The sequence below is a fragment of the Leuresthes tenuis genome, unplaced genomic scaffold, assembly GCF_036924035.1.
Source record: "Leuresthes tenuis unplaced genomic scaffold, fLeuTen1.0.hap1 SCAF_17, whole genome shotgun sequence".
Lineage (NCBI taxonomy): Eukaryota > Metazoa > Chordata > Actinopteri > Atheriniformes > Atherinopsidae > Leuresthes > Leuresthes tenuis.
Window position 1 is genome coordinate 17,151,931 of NW_027325371.1, and position 20,051 is coordinate 17,171,981.

General features: G+C 39.2%; 1 protein-coding gene across 1 annotated transcript; it reads right to left on the bottom strand.

Annotated features, from left to right (window-relative positions):
• Nucleotides 1–2,366: 2,366 nt before the first annotated feature.
• LOC140273354 (NACHT, LRR and PYD domains-containing protein 3-like) lies at nucleotides 2,367–12,417 on the bottom strand. The gene is made up of 12 exons (XM_072368891.1): nucleotides 12,365–12,417; nucleotides 11,659–11,974; nucleotides 11,446–11,489; nucleotides 11,049–11,285; nucleotides 8,909–10,787; nucleotides 8,604–8,777; nucleotides 7,877–8,017; nucleotides 7,294–7,467; nucleotides 6,746–6,919; nucleotides 3,529–3,702; nucleotides 3,206–3,255; nucleotides 2,367–3,025 (listed from the first exon to the last, which is right to left on the bottom strand). Exons 2-12 carry the CDS (start codon nucleotides 11,940–11,942, stop codon nucleotides 2,478–2,480), a joined length of 3,879 nt encoding a protein of 1,292 aa, XP_072224992.1. The 5' UTR covers nucleotides 11,943–11,974; nucleotides 12,365–12,417; the 3' UTR covers nucleotides 2,367–2,477.
• Nucleotides 12,418–20,051: the final 7,634 nt, after the last annotated feature.

The window sequence follows — 20,051 nt, forward strand, 5'->3', positions numbered from 1 at the left end:
AAAGAGGTGCTGGTTGAACTGTGTTCATTTCTTTGTACTTCAGCATGTGCAGCAAGTATAAATAATAGATTGTATGGGTATGCAGTAGGTTGTGGTCGTGGATTTTGAATGTTATTGTATATCATGTGTATTCAGAGATAAGCCTGTTTTGAGTCCCCTACCCTGTCTCTGTAATCTACTTAGGTTGGCCCAGGGTTACATTAGACATTGCCCCTGGCCTTTAAGAGAAAGAAACAGAGATACAATCAATGGGATCCATTAAAAAACAATATGCTCCAATTTAGTTGCTGGCAGCTCCCCTGGTTAACACACCACCCTGGAACCATGTTCACATTGCGGCTGCATGCTATTTGGACAACGGGCACTCACTCACGCAGGTAATCTGTCACTGGCAGATTTATTTTTCTTTTAAAGAAAATTGAAAAAAAATATAAAATTCTTGCACTCTGAAGTTGCCAAATGTCAAGACCAGCCTGCATGACTCATGGAGCTTTTATATCTCCAAGGTTTGTGCAAGTCAGGGTCTTTGGCCCTGATCATATGGAATGACGTGTTTGTCAAAAAGGTATATCTGTGGTTTTGTATCCGTAACCATAGTTACCAAACCCCAAATTTAAAGCTCTAGCTCGTATGATTAAAAGCAATATATCTGCGGAAAAGGAATTGAATATTCATAAATACATTTTCATTAATCTAGAATCTTGTGGAAAGATTTATGCTTTTGCCATTTAAGAATGAACTATGTATATTAATATATAGTGCTGGTAGACCTACACAGTAGAGGAGTGAGAGGCAGGGGGTATTCAATTGGTTGCAATCTGCTAGATGTCACTAAATCATGCTTACTTAGCCTTTGAGCCAGTAGTTCTGAAATTGGAACGCAGGATGAATAAAATGCGAATAAAACATTCAAATAAATTAAGAGAAAAAATGACAGAGGTAAAGTGATTTGGACTGCCATTTTTATAAGTTGCCTTCCATTTCATCATTATTCATTGATTGAGGCATGTGCTTTTTTGGAACTAATTAAGAGGGCATGCCAGGTAATGTGTTTTTTTTTTTTTAGGTTCGATTGTTGCCTTACAAGATAGATAATGTGTGTAATAAGTTAGCTTGGTGTGCTATTGACCAAAAACACTATTAAATCTATTTTTCACACTTTACTAACACACCTGTTTTGTGTGGTTACAGACTTTTTAGAGATGTAGATAAATCTGACCCCTTGATAAGGCTACTTTGCACTGTTACCGTTTATAGCAGAGCATTCACAGGTTTTCATTCTTACACTCTGGTGGACAGTATCTCAATGAAGGGGCTGCAGGGGTTGTGTGATGTTTTAACATTGTTCGTATCTCTTCGTATAATGAACCTTGTACACAATATGTGTACTTTATCCAGTATCTGTTTTGTTTGTTTGATAGTGTTTCACTACAGAGGCATTTAGGCATTTTGCGTGTCCAACATTTGACTCAAAGAGAAATTTCCAAATTTTAATGTAACTCAAATCGACAACAAATCATGCAGTTGCATCCACATGTTGAACAGCCCCAACATACACAATTCTACAAGATCTCTGGTTAAAAAATAAAGTAAAAAAAAAAAAACTTAGCAATTCATTCACACGAAGACCCAGAAAAACATCATCAGTTAAATCAAAGTGAAAATATGCAGCAAATATTTCTTAAAATGCTCTTTGTACAAACATAAACATAGTCTATTACCATTCCTGCACCACAGGCTGACCTGGAATGTTATCTCCTTTAAAACATCTCCCTCTAGTGTTATAACATTAGAATACAGTGGCAGTACACATAAATCTGTCTGGTCACAACAGTAATAACATTATTTACACAGCACCACCGATAACAACCTTACAAAGCACCTTAAATGGAAAAAAAAATAACAAAAGTGTTTCAATGTTATCGCTAAATGAAGTCCAAAAAATACAAAAAAGTTCAAAGCTCTGAAATACAATAAAGCTATATAATCAAATCAAATAAATACATACAAAAGTACAACTGTAACAAAACAAAAGATTCATACACACAATCCATAGTATGTATACTTAGAGCCAGTTACAGCCATCTGACTATCACACAAGTAGACCTGTGAATAACTGTCACTGACAAAGAGCAACATATTAATCCTGTTTAAGACTTGCTTTACATCAAAGACAGCCCTCCTCACTCTGTGACATGGACTATAAATCCAGCGTTTTTTGGCTTTTATTTGATATGATAATGTTTAAGAACATTTTGGTGCACTAAACATGACAGAACATGACGGAACCTACAACGAACCTGACACAAACTTTAAAGCAAAGCATTTCTTACCAAAAGAACAACAGTTCAGGAGTTTCACATCCTGAAGGAGTATCGTCACCTTTTATAGCACCTCCTGTCAAATCCACATTGCTATGCTAATATTCTGCTTTAGGCAATTTTTAGCCTTTCCCTAAGCTGTATTAAATGTTACATTCAGACCTCATCCTTGTTCTTTAGGTAAAGTGATCCAGATGAAAGATCAAAGCCAGGATAGAGTGGTTCAGTGAAAGTTGTGTGTACAGTGTACAGGTGGATGATGTTATCACGAAAGCATTCAAAGAAGGATAAAATCCCTGCTGACCAGTCCAGATACACTCCTATGACTCTTGTCTGTCGATTGTCATGAGAAACTTTCTTGACTGTTAACGCATTAAAGCTTTCACAGGAATTGTTATGATGAAAACAATTATTAGTAGCCCAGCACCAAGACTTTTCATTTCCTCCAAACCTAAATTCAGAAGAACAGTCTCCATCCCGGGGTATACTTTTGTATGCTACTCCAACTGTACCTTCGTTACACTCAACCTCCCAGTAATGGCGACCTGTCAGACCTTCTTCACACAGCACTTGCGAACAAGCAAATCTGTCTGGGTGGTCAGGATGTTTTTGCTTCTTTTTATTATATGTTGCCATTTTGTTCTCCTTGGTCAAAGTGATATCCCCTCCTGCTGTGTTGGGGTCCAGCGTCAGATCACAGACATCTAAAATCAGGACAGATAGAACAGGTGCAGACATGTGCCTCTCAATTAGACAGTTCTTAAATGAGTAACTGACAAATCAGAGTATTTATTCTTAATCAGATACTGATTAAACTGTAAAATAACTCGTCTTTACATTGGAAAAAAAAGAACATATCTGCAACATGCAGCATGCATTCTTACACTGTCTCAGTAGCTTCAGGTTGACCCAGCATTCTTCGTTCTGGTCCACGCTGATGACAAATACATAAGCAGGTAAAAACGTTAAAATATAAAATGTTCCACACATTTATAGTGCCTTTTACAGTTTGACAATGTATTTCTCTGTCATACACACACTCACACAACAATGAGAACATCAAGGATCACGTATGGTTTAGTGTGTTGACGAAGTATCAATACACCAACCTTCCAATTGATGGGCAATGGACGCCCTTCTCCATTTCGACTTATATAAGAGTAATAATGACATATATGTCAGTTAGAAAAGAACGGTTTAAACATACATGAGATGTTCCAGACTGAAGCGTGAATCCCTCTGTATTTCAGTCAGCAGCTTGACTCCTTGATCTGTGAGGTAATTGAAACTTAGGTCCAGCTCCCTGAGGCTGCAGTGATCTGACCGTAGAGCCGATGCCAGAGAGGTACATCCTTCCCTTGTCACTTTACAGAACAGTAGCCTACAGAAATCAAATGACAAGCGGTTTAGAAAAGTAGCGAATTGTTAGGGTTTGTGGGTTTTTGGACTTTAGTCTTGGGTTTTCTGTTTTGTTTTAATTCAGCTTTCTTGTCATTTAGTTTTTTTTTTGTTTGCATTAGTCTAGTCTGTAGTTGTCTTTCATAGTTACATTGGTGATTTGTTTTTGTTTCAGGATCAGTTAGTCTTGTCTCGGTTCTGTTTTGTCTCTTGTTCCATATCCTCAATCATAGTTTTCCTCAGTTTCCCCGTTCAGGTCATTAGCCCCACTCACTCACCTGTGTTACATTTTCTCAGCTGCAATTATTGACTCATCAGTTCCCACAGTATTTAAGCTCTCTGGTTTTTCACAGTCATTGTCTGATCCTTGCTGTTACCTCATGGTCTACTTCATGGTTTATTTTAGTGTTTGTCAGTTTGTTAGAGCAGGTTTGTGGGTGCTTTGTTTTTTGTTTTTTTCTCTCTAGTTTAGTTTTATTGTCTTCCAGCTTGGCCTTGCTTTTTGTTTTAGTTTAAAATAAGTCTGTTTCAGTGTCTGCATTTGGGTTCTCCTCACATCATCTCAACCAACTGTAACACGGATGCCCTTATTAGCACCAGTTTTTCACTTGCTAGCAGGCCTTGAGCCCTTTTTTTTTCCTGTGACAAGGATCTCTCAAAACAGGAAACATGTTTTGCATGAGTGAAACTTGCTTGCGAGGTTTTGGCAGGATTGTCCCTCCATAGTGTCAAGTACTCTGGGGACTCAGGACACAAATGCAGGGTCAGTTCGGATGCAAAGAGATGTTTATTATTTAAAAAGAGCACAGCCAAGGCAGGGCGAGGATCTCCAAGCAGAGCAAAAGAAAGGCTGTGAAAGTCCTGAGCACTCACCTCAGTAACTATGGGTGAGGTCGAGCGCAGCTATGAAAGTTACCAACATAAAACTCTCCACGCTGGGAGGAAAACAGAAACGCTATGAACAATTTAACAAAACAAAGACACGCTCTCCTAACGAGGCGGATTTAAACAAAAGATGCACTCGAAAAACCGAGGCACTATGAAACTTTAACTGTAACTTAAAGCTCTCCTTTAACGGAGGCAACTATGAAAGGTTGCAACGAAATACCTCTCCTTGAAAACGGAGGAACAAACAAGGCTATGAAACTTACCATACTGAATAAATAAACTAAGACCATGAACAAGAATAAATTACAAAACAAGGTAGCTCTGCAGGAGGATCGCTCACTGCAGGCTCGTAGAACTATGACTGAGGAAACTATAGCTCAAGTCAAGGCTGGTAATGTAGCTCATGAGAAAATAAAACAGGAAATGATGAGACAAGACATGAAACAGAACGTAAATCATGACACATAGTTTCGGCCCAAAAAACAACGTTGAAAAACAAGTTTGAGAACAGGTTGGAACCAGTTTGGTTCAGTCTGAAGACACACTTGCCACCATTTCCTCAGAGAGAAGGAATTTGAGATGTTTGGTCGAAAGCCAAAGTAGTAAGGGAAAAGTATTGGGTGTGATCCTATTGCTGCCGTTCACAGGACAGCTACTTGTCTTAACCAGAAATTGAGTGTATCAATATAAAGCAACTGTAAAATTATTCTTTTTCCAGTGGGGACTCAGGTTTATTAGTTTTTCTGAATAAACGTTGGATTTTTAACTCTCTCCTGTGTCTGTTTTTTGGCTGCGTTTCTGGCTCCAAAAAAACATTTTACACTGTTAGATTCTCACCTATGGTCACGAGATGTGAATAGTGACTGAAAAAATGAGACTGCGGATACAAGCGGCTGAAAGGAGCTAGAGCTAGAGCCGCTGCTCCTCCACATCGAAAGGAGTCAGCTGAGATGGTTTGGGCATCTGGTTACGATGCCTCCTCATCACCTCCTTTTGGAGGTTTTACGGGCATGATCTACTGGTAGGAGGCAGACCCAGGACCCGCTGGAGGGATTATATTTCCCTTCTACCCTGGGAAGGCCTCGGGATCCCCCAGGAGGAGCTAAAGAATGTCACTGGGCAGACGGATATGTGGGTTTCTGTCAGAAAAGTTTGCTTATTATCATTAAATAAGAGTCACAGCCAGAGAGGCCATTTCATATCAAATCTTCACAAGGAGAAGTTGGGAGACAAAGAGAGCTGTGTTTTAAGAAGGAATGTTGTCTCCCCACTGATTGTTATCTTTATAGCTCCCCAAATAAGGAGATGCCTCCAAACTAAGGAGATATGCCAGACCTGGGCACATAGGGGATTGTATGTATGTGTGTGTGTGTCACCTAATAAAAGAGCAAGGGAGGCAACCACTCGTTGGAGAACTCTTGTGAATCTGCAGAGAGAAGGTTCGTGTGTTGTTCTCCCCTTGCAAGTAAAATTCTGAGGCCTCTGAGGGATTTCTTGGTTTCATACCGTTGTCTGTTAGTTAATTTTTCTAACAGTTTCTCACCTGAACCTGTTGCCTCCATGATCTGGCCTCGTATAAGTGGGCGAAAATGGATGGATGTAACTTTGTTTAGAATTTTGTAAATATATGCTGTACTGTGTATAGCCATTTATCTTGCACAGCAGCAGTAGCTGGCTCAAACCATGGAAGCAGCTGACTGCAGTGGTTCTTCTGGTCATACCTTTGATAAGGAAGCTGCCATAACCTTGGTGATATTTTTGTGGCACAAGTAATATCATCAGATATGCATGCTCTGATAAAACCAAAATTCACTAATTGAAAGTGTGCAGGGCAATTTACTTTTTCTGATTTATACCGCAGCAAATATATATACGTTTGTAAACCATCAGCTATAACAAAGGGTGGATTGCATTCTATAATTCTGATTACATATTCACTTCCATTAATTGCATTTTTTTAAAGGTAAATCGTTAGAATTAAATTCAACAACACAGTGGTCGTAACACTAAAGCAATACACATCAGATATTAAAATTAAACAATTCATAGACAGACATCATATTTCAAAGTATTACTTTTTTTCTCCCGGATACAATTTTGTGATTTGAGTGCGAGTTAGCAGTATATGCTGCTCTGACCTCAGTGTTTCCAAGCTGCAGTGTGGGTTCATCAGTGCATTGCAGAGCGCCATCAGTCCCGAGCTGTGCAGGTCATTGTAGCTGAGGTCCAGCTTTCTCAGGGGGGACTTTCTGGCAGTGAGTGCTGAGGCAAGAGTCTCACAACCTTTTGCTGTCAGATTGTTGTGACTGAGACTGAATGTCAAACACAGGAACAGAATCCAAAACATTCATATAGCTCATTCAGTATTAAAGGTGCCATTTACATTTTAGTCATGCTGTGTATACCAATACACCCTTATGTCATCATGAATGGTCTTCTGAACTGCATGAACAATCTGCATTGTCCCTCCCCTCTTTAGCTCCAATACAAAACTTTGATTTATCAGACCACAATCCAATTTCTCACCTGACCTCTAGGCTGATTTTAGTGTTGTTCGGTTTTTCCATCTTTTTGATACCTGACTCAAAAGACTATTTAAGACATTTTCCGACTGTACTCTTTTTTTGATTCAATTCAGGAGGAATTTAGATGGTTTTAAAAAATGCAGCACTATTATTAATGTTACCTCAATGCCTCCAGTATGCAGTTTGTGCTCATCAGCGCGATTGAGAGGATCTCCATTTCTGAGTCTTCAAAACTGGTGTAATTCAGCTCCAGCTCTCGCAGATTAGACGGCTTGGACGTAAGTGCTGTCACAAGCTCTTTACAGATTTCCTCAATGTTATAAATTCGGTTCAGTCTTTTAATACAAAGAGAATAAAATGATTTTAGATTAAATGCTTTAAAATAACACAATCCAATCTATCAGGTCCAAAAACATTAGTTGACTGTTGCATGCTGCATGAAACATGGTCAGTGGGGTATCAAGAAGGCAATGTACAATGCAGGAAGGAATTTGATTTATTATTAACAAACTGGAAGTTGCTTACAATATTAAAGTTCATTTAGCATTAAACATCTACAAAAAAACAAAAACAAAAAAAACAACTAAATCAAAGGGAATTGTACCGTTTTATTTGTTAATCCTACAATTTGAATGTGCCTTTGTAGGATAAATGCATCATTTCTGTCATCTGAAACCAGACATAAAGCCTTTCGCTGAAGATTCACACTTCAGTTTTGTGGGGAATAGTATGTCTGAAACTGACCTGAGCTTCTCCAGGTTAGAGCTGCTCAGCCAAACACAGTCCCATATGCTGCTCAACTCCAGCTCTCTTAGATTTAAAATGACTGAATTGAGATCGCAGTCTAAACTTTTAAGCAGGTCCCCGACTCCTCTACCTGAGAGACTATAATCACATAAGACAAAAAAGGGAAAATTCTCAGAGGTGCTCAGAAAATCTGAACAAAACGATGAACTTTATATTCTACCAAGCTTTAACATCCCTGGATTTTAACTTTAGTTTTCAGTTTAAGCTGGCCAATACTTTGCGTAAACATAGTCAAAAGATGTTTTTATCCTTTTTCAACCAGATTAAAACCAGATTTCAACCAACTCAAATTCATATAACATCAACAAGTCAAAAAACAAAAATCAGTTTAAGAATTTGATCTGAAGTATGTTGGATGTGGGATGTCATATTGCATTTGTAGACAAAGAGTGGTTTACACAAAGACGTAACCCAGAATCGAATCTTTATTTTTATTGTATAAAATACAATGAAATTGGAGATGCTGCTGCTCATGGTACACAACAACATAGGCCAACAGAAATTCTGTCAAAACAATCGAGCTATGCTGTAATCCAATGTCAATGAGGTCTTTCCATTCATAGATGTAGTTTGTACGTGAGAAACAAAAAACACAGCACCAAAACAGAGTCAGAACAAGAAAGAAAAGAGATAAAACAATCATATCAAAAGAAGTTTCACTGACCTGAGAGCCTCTAATTTACACTGAGCGTTGATCAGTCCATCAGTCAAGATCTGTATGCCTTTCTCATAAAAGACATCATTTATCAGGTGTAGTTCAGATAGCACAGAGTGCGGCATCTGGAGAGCTGAGGAGATTGCTTCACAAATCCAAGGATCAAGATACACACCTGAGATTCTGCAGAAGTTAAGACACAATCCTTCAAAACCAGGTCGTGTTTTAGAGAGCTCCAAAATCTATACATGTAACGCAGTGTAAAGATGTGTGGATTTTTCTTCTATTTCCTCCATGGGACTTAACCAACTCACCTTATTTTTCTGCAGTTCCTCACTGCTGGTATCAGCCTGAAAATACCTTTTACTGCGGGTCTGTATTTCTTCAGGTTGAATTCATCTAGAGGTGTTTTTGACCTTAGAATGGAGTCGGCCAAAGCTGAGCACTGAACAGGAGAGAGCTGTTTTTCTGGACTTTGATCTGTTTTTATATACTGCTGGACAGTATCGTGTATGGAACTGTCATTAAGCTCAACCAAACAGTGGACAAGGTTCAGACTTCTTTCAGGTGAGCAGTCATCTAGATCTATGTCTTTTAGACTTATTGTAACTTCTTCTACAACTTCTTTATGTTCCTCTGTCTGCTGAATCAGGCCTTGAAGTAGTTCTTGTGTTGAGTGGAGAGACATGCCAATAAGGAATCTGAGGAACATGTCCAGTTCTCCTGTCTTTCTCAGAGCTGAATTAGCTATTACTATTTCCATCAGCTCATACAAAGGTAGATCAATTGGCTCTGCATCCAGGATGGACTTGAGCTCCTCATCAGACCCTTTGAGCAGGAAATCCTTGAGGCTTTGGGAATCAATTTTTTTACTTGCAAAACTGTAGTACACAAAGAGAGCAGCAAAGTACTCCTGAACTGTCAAATGCACAAAGCAATAAAGTTTCTTTTTATTGAACACATTCTCTTCTTTGAATATGGCTGTACACACCCCACAGTGGACTGCAGCTTTGTCTATGTCAATGCCATACTTTTGCAGATCATCGCTGCTAAATATGATTTCACCTCGTTCCAGTTTTTCAAACGCCATCCGGCCTAATTTCAGAATGAATTCCTCATTTGACTTGAAGATCTGCGCTGTATCAAAGTCGTCCTCATTGTCATATTTTTCAGTAGCAACCGTCATCTGAATGAAGAGGAAGTGCGTGTACATCTCAGTAAGAGTTGTAGGTGTCTTCATGTTTTCATCTTGAGTGCTGCCCATTTTCAAAAGCAAATGCACAAGAACTTTTGAGGCAATCCAACAGAATATGGGTATGTGACACATGATGTATAAGCTTCGTGACATCGTAATGTGGTCAATAATTCTTTGAGCGAGCACCTTGTCCTCAATTCTGTTCTTGAAGTACTGTGTTTTTTGGGGATCATTGAAACCTCTGACCTCAGTCCACTGGCAGACATGCTGTCGTGGGATGCGTTGAATTGCTCCTGGTCTTGAAGTTATCCAGACAAGTGCAGAGGGAAGAAGATATTCCCGGATGAGGTTGGTCACTACAGTGTCCACTGATGATTTCTTCGTGGGGTCTGTCAGTCTTTTGGTCAATTTGAAATTCAGTTTAAGTTGGCTTTCATCAAGACCATCAAAAACGAACAAGACTTTGTGATCAGAAAATATTTTTGTAACAGCTTTGTCTTTAAGCTCTGGATGGAATTCTGTCACGAGTGTCTCAAGGCTGAACTCATCATCTGTGACCAGATTTAGCTCCCTGAATTGAAACATGAAAATGCAGTCCAAGTCCTGATTGGCTGTCCCATCTGCCCAGTCAAGGATGAACTTCTTCACAGAGACAGTTTTTCCAATGCCAGCTATTCCTTTCGTAATCACAGTTCGGATCTTTGGCCTTTGACCATCCCCAGAGGACGTGGTATCTTCTGGCGTACTCTTAAAGATATCGTTGCAGTTGATTTTATTTCCCTCTGCTGCTTGATACCTTGTTTTATCTTCAACCTCCCAAATCTCATGTTGTTGATTGACATGTTCACTCTCGCCTTGTATAATGTGAAGCTCTGTGTAAATTTTGTCCAGCGATTTTTCATTTTTGCGATCTTTTTCAGTGCCTTCAAACTCCCATGTACACTTTCTCCTGAGAAATTCTTTGTGCTTTCCGATGACCTCTTTGATGATATCTTCAGCTGTAGGTACAGGAATAAAATGTTGTTTTGATAGCAATCAGTTTGTAATAACTATGCAATGCAACAAAATTTGCTATCGGTAACTCTGTTTGCCTTATCTGTGAGACTTGCCAAAAGAAATTCATTGGAAACATCTAGGTCTGTGCTTCATGGTTTTAAATGTTGGCACCAGATAACACTATACTGTTAAAAGAGATTAACTTATCATTGTGTTCCAGGCAAAAAATCAGATATCATCTCTCAAAATTGGATTGCACATACTTTCAAATGTTTGAGGGTGCATTTCTCTGTAGATTCTGTAGAAGTCAGATTTGGCTTTTGTAAATGTAAGGGCACTGTAGACTTCCCTCATCTGATCCTGGCTTGTACTCATAGTCTTTATTTGGTTGTACTTCTCTTTATGGATGGTGCCCCTCTGAAGCATCTGATCTGCTATTGGCATCACTAAAGTGACACTTTGAATGAGCTCAGCCCTGTTGCTGTCCACCCAGTCAGCTTCTTTAAAAAGAAAAACAAGCGTGTTATGACATATCAAAGCAAAACTCTCATACTGATAAGCATTGTGCAAAATAAAAGGCCTATTGTAATTTCAATTTTTTTTTTTTTATATCACCAACGGACATAAAGACTGCTCCTCAAATGATTGATTCTGACTCACCTTTGTCCTCGGCTGTGTTTGATGCAGGATCAGATGTGCAATGACTAACGAAAGATAAACACAATTAATCTTTGCAAGATTATGAGTTAGCAATACGTGAAGCTACAAGTGGTGTTATGTATTTTTTTAATTGATTGTGTGTCTATTGTACATTCACCTATTAATTTTTTTGTGCAATATACAGGTTTATTGGAAAAATAATGACTATCCCACCTCAGGATGTTAACTTCAGCCGTCATATGTTCGTGTGCCACACCGCTGCTCTTCTCACTACAGTCGTTTCTTTTAGGGGAAGTTTCTTCTGCTTGCCTGCAGAAAGACTCCTCCCCTGATTTCAGCTTTGTGTCTGACCTCTCCTCCAGCAGAGATGGCCTTCTTTGGAGGAGAGGAGCATTTTCAGCACTTTTCACCGTGGTGGAAATCTCATCTTTTGTTTGGTCAGGTCCATCGTTTCCCCTTATCTGACCCCTCAAGAGGGCAGAGCATTGGCTACCCATGTCGTTGTTTCTTCGGTGTCAGCTCCGTGATTCTATCATTTGCAAAATATTTAGATGTATAAAAACATCATAAACAGTCAAAAAACAATCATAAAGTTTCACTTGATATGATATGTTACTGCTATAATCAGAACAGCTTAACTTCATGCCATTATCACATGGTGTGGCTTTACGCACAAGATCCTGGTCTTTGAAAGTGAAAGTAAAGTTGTATTTTTTCTTCATCTGCAACCGTCATTTGTTTTAATCAAATATACAGTATAACGATGATCATTTTTGTTTATCTGGAAGTAGTGAACTGGAATGTGTTCATATTCTTTATCTTTATTACCTAAAACAACTTCCCCAATCCAACTCACTTTTCTATAGCTGAATATGTATTAGCTGCAGCTACAGGCACCGAAACAAATCTGTTGTCTTACCTTCATGTCTGGTGTCCTGCAATGAGCCGCGACATGCTGTTTTCTGAAAGCCTGTGAACCCGATACTGTGGTGTAGCGAGCTTTTGCTGAACAGAAAGAAAGTGCGTGTGTGTGTGTGTGTGTGAGAGAGAGAGAGAGAGAGAGAGAGAGAGAGAGAGAGAGAGAGAGAGAGAGAGAGAGAGAGAGAGAGAGAGAGAGAGAGACTAAATTTAAGATAGGTAAATAAGAAACCAAACTCTCTGTGATAATGTGGTAATGCTGCAGGTCACAAATAAAAACACCCACAGCCCCACAAAAGTGTTTTGCATGGACAGATTTTGAGTTAATTCAGTTGAAGCGCACTTCCTGGTTTTACTGTAGGCTCAGTGTGGCAGTGCAGAGACTCCAGTGGGCACACACGGGATGAAGCGACTCACTTCAGTAAACTTAGTTTGCTTCTTCAACCCTGAACCTCACATCTCGGTGGAAATTAAACAGACCCAGGGCTGAAATAGTCTTTTAGCTCTTGGTAAAAAAAACAACAACACTGTGGCTGTTTAAGCTCTCAACGCTGTTGGTCAAAATGAAATTGACATTCCTCTTTTTTTTTTTAGTTTTGGCACTTCAAACGTATAATCTGGTAAAGACTCTGCCTCCTCAGATCAGCAGGAACAGCTGAGAACAGGACTGAAACTGAACTTCACATTAGATGCAGATCAGTTTGGAAATTTACTGAAAGTAGTTTCATGATGGGATGGTGCTGAGAGCTTCTCATCCTGTTCTCAGCTGTTCCTGCTGATCTGCAACAACTCACATCTGACTGAATATTTCTGGGATGTGGCTGCTCACTCTGACCACGCTCCACATTACAATCAAACATGGCAGCGTTGGGATGTGGATGTGACGCACACAGTTGACCAGGACAGCTGAGCGGCCTCTTCTGGTCGCCAGTGAACGTGGACGCAGGTTAAGGCGTAACAGTGGCTGTCCAGAGATGGAGATTCGAGTCGCACTTAAGTTGCACAAACAAAGACTCAAGACTTGACTTCAGACTTGCCCTCAAAAGACTTGAGACATGACTTGGACTCGAGGTTTGGAACTCGTACACAATCTTCATTTCATGAAATTATTGTTTCTCATCTTTATTTCATTCATTCTGATGTATGAAGGCTGATGACAGGCTGAGCGCAACGTAGCCTCAAACAACTGTAACCATGGCAACGTCGCGCTCATCTGGAACTGTGCCATATGTTGTTACATTTGGTTATAAAGCGTTCACGCAGACAGCAAACAAGCGAATGATGCCGAACTTCATCAGGCACCTGAAAACGCACAAGGACAGGTCAGTCTCTCTGTAATGTGAAAGGGAAACGTTCTGAAATGAAAATCGGGGACATTTTCATTGCAGTGGTGAAAAATCATCAAATATCATCATTATGAAATAAAAAGCAGGGACAAGTACTTTTTCATGTACCTATCTATCTATCTATCTATCTATCTATCTATCTATCTTCACTAAGAAATGTAAGCTGTGGTAAAACTTCATAATCTTATCTAAATATGACAGTGTTGTTAAAATATTAATATGACTGCTCTCTTCCATCATAAAACTTCATACTGACTTTGAGGGTGTAGTTACAGCTAATGACCACCAGAAGAAAGTATGGAGACAGGTGTGAAGAGGTTGTCAAGCTCATAGACATTTAATTTGTATGCATATGGTCAAGCTAGCAGCTACGTAATTAGATATCACTTCCGGTGAGGACATAAAAATAAAAGCCTCCAGCCAGCTTGGAGTTCAGTGAGGCAGCAGCTTCTGCCTGTAAGTCTTGTTTTTTGGCCCAATTCAATCATTTGTGTCAATCCATTCCACAGCAAGGAGATTTAACATATTATATTATATGTTAACATATAAAGCCTTGAAATATGAAATTACAATGACATTAATATTTCCGAACCTTATACCATCAATAACATGACAACAGTTTGAGTCACCTCTATTGTGCAAACATCTCGGTTGCTTAAATATCAGAGAATCTAGAATTAGTATAATCTAATGATCTTGGCAACTTCTGTTCTCTTGGCTGCTTCCTTTTTTCAGTCACACCGAAAGCTAAAGAAACGATATTTTATGCAGATCAAATAGCTAAATTATGCAGTCAGCAGAGTACTTATAATACCAGAACTGGGTAGATCTGCTGATAGCATGATCTATCTGCAGCCCACATACAGACTTTGTGTACAAAGACTTCCTGTCACTACCAGGAAGTGGTCACCAGAGGCGGGTGATGCATTGAGGAACTGCTTTGATGTGACGAACTGGGCTGTACTGCTGGAGGAAGACGAAATGGACATTGACATGGACAGGAGGGTCAGCACCATCACATACTCCATTAACCTCTGTTGGGACAGAGCAATTGTTCCTCCTAATATTTCATCACGACTTTCAGATGCCAGCAGCAGTAAAAACAAGAGTGAACACAGAAATGCACACAATTGGAAAAAATATGAAGAAAAATGTAAGAAAAAAGCTATGTTACCCATATTGTATGTATGTCGGATTCAGAAAAGTTGTCTGTCTACATCTGTGCACTTTCTGTAAAAGTAATGGCTGAATTTCACCTGACACCAACTCAGTATCATCCGTCACTGTGGAAATTTGCTTGAAGTTTTCTTCAAGCATCGTTCATGTTTCATGTATATGTCATGTTTTATGTGTCATTTGTATCTGCACACTTGTCCTGGCATTTGTTCTAGAAATGTAAATGAGGGAGAATTTTCTTCTTTTTTTTAAAGACCTTTATTGTCATGTAGATACAGGGAAATACACAAAATTACTCTTCTGCCTTTAATTTGTCATCTGTTGAACACACACAAGCACGCATGGGGGAGCATGGAGGTACGGTGCTTTGCTCAAGGGCACCTCAGCCATGGCAAGGAAGTGGACTGCCATCAGCTGTCAGTTCACTAATCTTTGGGCGGTGAGAGTGGGAATCGAACCGCCAACCTTCCGGTTATTGGACGACCCACTCTAACCACTGCAGAGTGGGGATGAATGATAGATGCTATATTTGAACACTTCCAAACCACCTCCTTTAGGTGTTCTACACAGCTTAGCGACTGTACTACCCTGTGGAAGGCAGTATCAAGCATAGCCCGACACATGGTAGTATAGATTTACTATAATTACGATGGCGATGCAACAACTCGATATCAAAAGAAAAAAAAAATGAGAATGTCTTCCAGAAAAACAGAAAAGCATTGATGACTTCTGGAGAACAGCAGGTACATTTTTGTGTTGTTTTTATTTTGCCTTTATTGTTTTTTTTGTTTTTCTCAAAATTATTTGTGGGGAAAAGAATTGTTAAAGGATGCTCAAACTTTTTGAGATTACGTTTCTACAATATAAGCATATTTGCAAAGTAAACGTGAACCAGATAATAACGCAGTTCGAAATTTTAAAGGTTACAAAATATATATTTTTTTTTTACATATTTTTTTTTTTGCTGTTGACTTTCAGAACCTCAGCTGTACATGCATAATATCTGTTTTACTGTCTTTTATCAACAATTTTGTACAAGTCATTTTAGATTCCTGACACACCAAGCCAAATATCAGAAGTAGGGCATGTATGGCGCATTGATGAACTTCTGCCTCGCTTGCATTTTTAGTGGCAACACTCAGTTGCCGTTAACCGATTCCCTTGTATAACTACCAGCTGATTGATCAGGTAGATTTCCGATTGTGTCAGTGATACAAATAACTGAGATTAGCTGTTAAGCTTAATGAATGAGTCCAAAAAAATGAGGTGCCACTGACAGCAGAAAACAAATGGCTGACTGAACATAACCATCTCTTTTCATTTTTCTTCTTCATGTGCCCAAAACCCAAAAGTGAAGAATCTTATTTTTATAATTATTCTATCAAGTTTATGTGGCCCTCAGCTTTCTTTTATTGTATAACATAAGTACTATTGTTTCTACATCTTAGCCAGCAGTTGGTCATTGTCCAGTGTTCTTGTGTTATTTTGTTTGTTCAGCCAGTGGCGACACAAAAATCCCCAGCAAGGGGCTTCTTATTGTTGCTGGTTCCCCACACTGGTTTGGTGTTTCAGAACTCTTGGCAGAACTTTTTGGAACAAGCTTTTTTTCTGAACATTTTCAGGAAGAAATTAGCTTTGTTTAGTGAGGTGTAATATTTCTGGCCACATTTTGACATGCAAATATTTGCATTGGATCAATTGATTGTCAAAAAACTAAATGTTTTGATAAATATCCTCTCCATAAATGTCCAGATCGTCACCAGCACAGGGCTTGGGCTCATTTACACATTCCTCATAATCATCTTCTGTTTCTTCCTCTTGCAAATGTACAGCACTGTTGTTTTTAGAAATGTTTTTCGTTTCAAGACATTCATATAGATCTGCACCCTCATTGTTGAGCTTCTCATCACTCATAACCTTCTGTTGATTTTGATCTTCATCACTCTGTTCCATTGGTCTTGTTTGCTTCTTCTGCTTCCTCTTGTGCATTGGCTCGAAGTTCTCATAAAGCTGTTCGTCCTCCTCATGGGGTTCATGGTTCCTGACCTCCACTGGTTCATCAGTATGGAAAGAAAACATTATAGATATTATGTTCACTGCTCCACCCCGGACAATATATATTGGCAGGCTCTAGAACACCAATGACAGTGTATGCTGAAAATAGTTTTCATATAATGTCACGAGTGTTTCTGTGAGCAGACTGACTTTGGATGAGGGCTGAAGGTTGCTCGACTCTTCGTTTCCTGTGGACCAGCCAGACCACCAACAAGACCAACAGGGCCAGCAGCAAAATCCCTCCAACTCCTGTGGAGACCAGAGGCAACAAAGCCACTAGAAGAGAAAATATACATATTTATTTATGTTTTCTATAAAAATAGTAAAATATACACATATACAGTTTTTTTTCTGTAACTCCTTTTGATTTTTCCCTCAATCATTTTTATATTTCTGCTGAATCACAGAGGACGCTTGAGCCATCTCATGATGTGGTATTATTTAGTAGAATGCTTCACAACATGTGTGGATAATGTCTGCATATTTCCAGTAGAGATTCTCTGAAAAATCCTAGTTGCAGCCAAGTGCCAAAGGGTTTTCATTTTGGTCAGCTTAGGTTGCATTTTTGCTTTTAGACAATGATGTACTTGTGTTTGTTTCACTGAGCAGAGACCTCCATTTTGTACTGGAGTGGTCTGCAGCTGATTGTGAATCAACTGGGTTGAGAAGTAACACCTCCCAGTCTGAGGCCACTCCAGTTTGAATGAGTCACTGCTTCAAGTTTAAGAGTTTAAGTATCTTAAGTGTCTGTCACATGTGGGTGGCACCTTGTAAACGCAAAAAAAGATGTCTTTGTTAACCTGCTGCAAGCCAAAAAGAGGTGGATCAGTCCAGCATTGCTGGGACTGTCAACAGCAGCAAGTTCCAAGATGCCACCTTGATGTGACAGTGTAAACGAGGCAGGACTGTTTTGCCAACTGACTCAGAGAGGTAACAACCCCCCCCACCTGTACTTTCACACGCATTGTGCTTAGCAACAAGAATCTAAGCACAATGCGTGTGAAAACCTTCTATTCAAGTTAAAGATAAATACATGTGTTGCCTAACTAAACTAATAAGGAACAATTGCTATAGAATAAGGGTTGTGCCAAGAAGGCTGATATTGGTCTTGTAGTAGTTATATATACAACAGCCATCCATCTATCCATCTTCTATACCTGACAAATCCAACTGAGGGAGCACAAGGGGCTGAAGCCTATCCCAGATGCCATTGAGTGAAAGGAAGGGTCTACACTGGACAGGCAACCAGTCCATCATGGGGCCACACAGAAATAAACGAGACAAACAACCATGCACACTTACACTCACTCCTAGAGACAAGTCAGAGTCACCAATTAGCCTAATATGAATTTCTTTTTGGAAGGTGGGTTTGGAAGCCTGAGTACCCGGAAAGGACTCATGCACACCCCTTCTTGCTGTGAGGAAACAGCACTAACCAGCAAACTACTGTGCAGCCCCATTGTAACAAAACTTCTTCGATCATACATTTCCTTTACTAAATTACACAGCATGTAAAATATCAACTTCTAATGTAGATCAATTGATCTTACCAGAAACTGAGAGTTGAAGTGAATCACTTAAGGGCGAGATAAAGTCTTCACTTAAAATCCTTATTCCATACCGACACTGGTACGATCCCTCATGATCAAAGCTAACTTTGAGGATGCTGAAGGTAGCAGAGTTGGTACTTGATGTTTGCTTCTTTGTGAAGGAGCCTGAGACCTGTTGCAGTGTGAATGTTCCACCTAAATATTGAGATGAGACTGAACAAGTGATGCTGGTGTCCTGACCCCAGGTAACCTCACCAACAGGATTCATGGTGATGCTGGGCTTTGGAAGGATCACTGAAAAATAGCACAGTATCAAAGAATCCGTCGTTACCTTTGAGTTCAAGAATAGGGCAATACAAACTCTTCACAAGTTTAATTTAATTCAGATTAGGAACTTTATTTTGCCTTGCCAGTAACAGTGTTCTTGTATTACGAAGAGGAGATGAAGACTTTGCACCAGCATGAGGCCTCTTTATCAAAACTCACTTGAAAGATATTCTCGATAACACTTTCTGCTTGTTGTTATAGTCTAACTGAAGGCGACTGAGTAGTCTTGAGGATGAATTTTTTACTGTGAACTCTCAGGATTGGTTTGAAATACTGAATTTCTAAAGCTTTCGTGACACACTAAATTTCTCAGAAAAAAACATGATAATCAGAAACTGTGGTTAAGGACAGCCTGCTTTATACAATGTAATGCATTCCCTTCACAGAGTCATTACTGGTAGTTAATAGACTGGTGCTGAATACACTGTGGTCGAGCACTGTAAACACACTCATGGCAGCAATGGGAACCCTTAAAATCTGTATTTGAGGGAGTAATCTCTCTTTAAAGATAAAGCTAGGAAGTCTTCATTCAATACAATATTACTTCATTGTTTTTTAAACTGTGATTTTTACATAAATAACACAATGCAGAATTTGGAAGTTTCAGAGCTACATGTAGGAATGAATCTGCAAAGAAATAGAAACTGACTTTTTCCAAAGGTATGACAGACATCTGCCTTAGAAATGCATGTGTACCAAAGCCATTTGTGTGTTTTTCAGTATGTTCACTCGTCAATTCAATCCTGACTGAATTGCTTGATTAAAAGATGGTTGAAAAGAAATTAATGGTCAAGCTAAGTCAGGCTTATTTTCATTTTGTGCATTTTCAGAGAATGTATGATTTTGATCTGCATTACTTGTAATGTTTTAAATAATATCAGTCTGATTTGTTTGTGCATAGAAACACCATTACAACCTTAAATCACAGAACTGCACCCAGATAAAAATATCAGATTTAACCCACGAGTATATCCCGACAGAACTGAGGAGAGCAAGCCATGTATTGATGCCTTGCTGTACTTTTACTGAAATTCATCCATGTCTCCCGTGGCAACTTCCTGTGTCTCTGATTAACATCAAACATCCCTCCAAGCTTTCTTGAACTTAGCATCCAACCTTCTTTTCATGGTGGTTACTCTTTGCATGATTGCTGCTACATGAGCAGCTCTCTGAGTTACAGCTGGAGAAGCTCACAGATTCAATAGGTGATAAACACTGCCATGCCATCATAGAT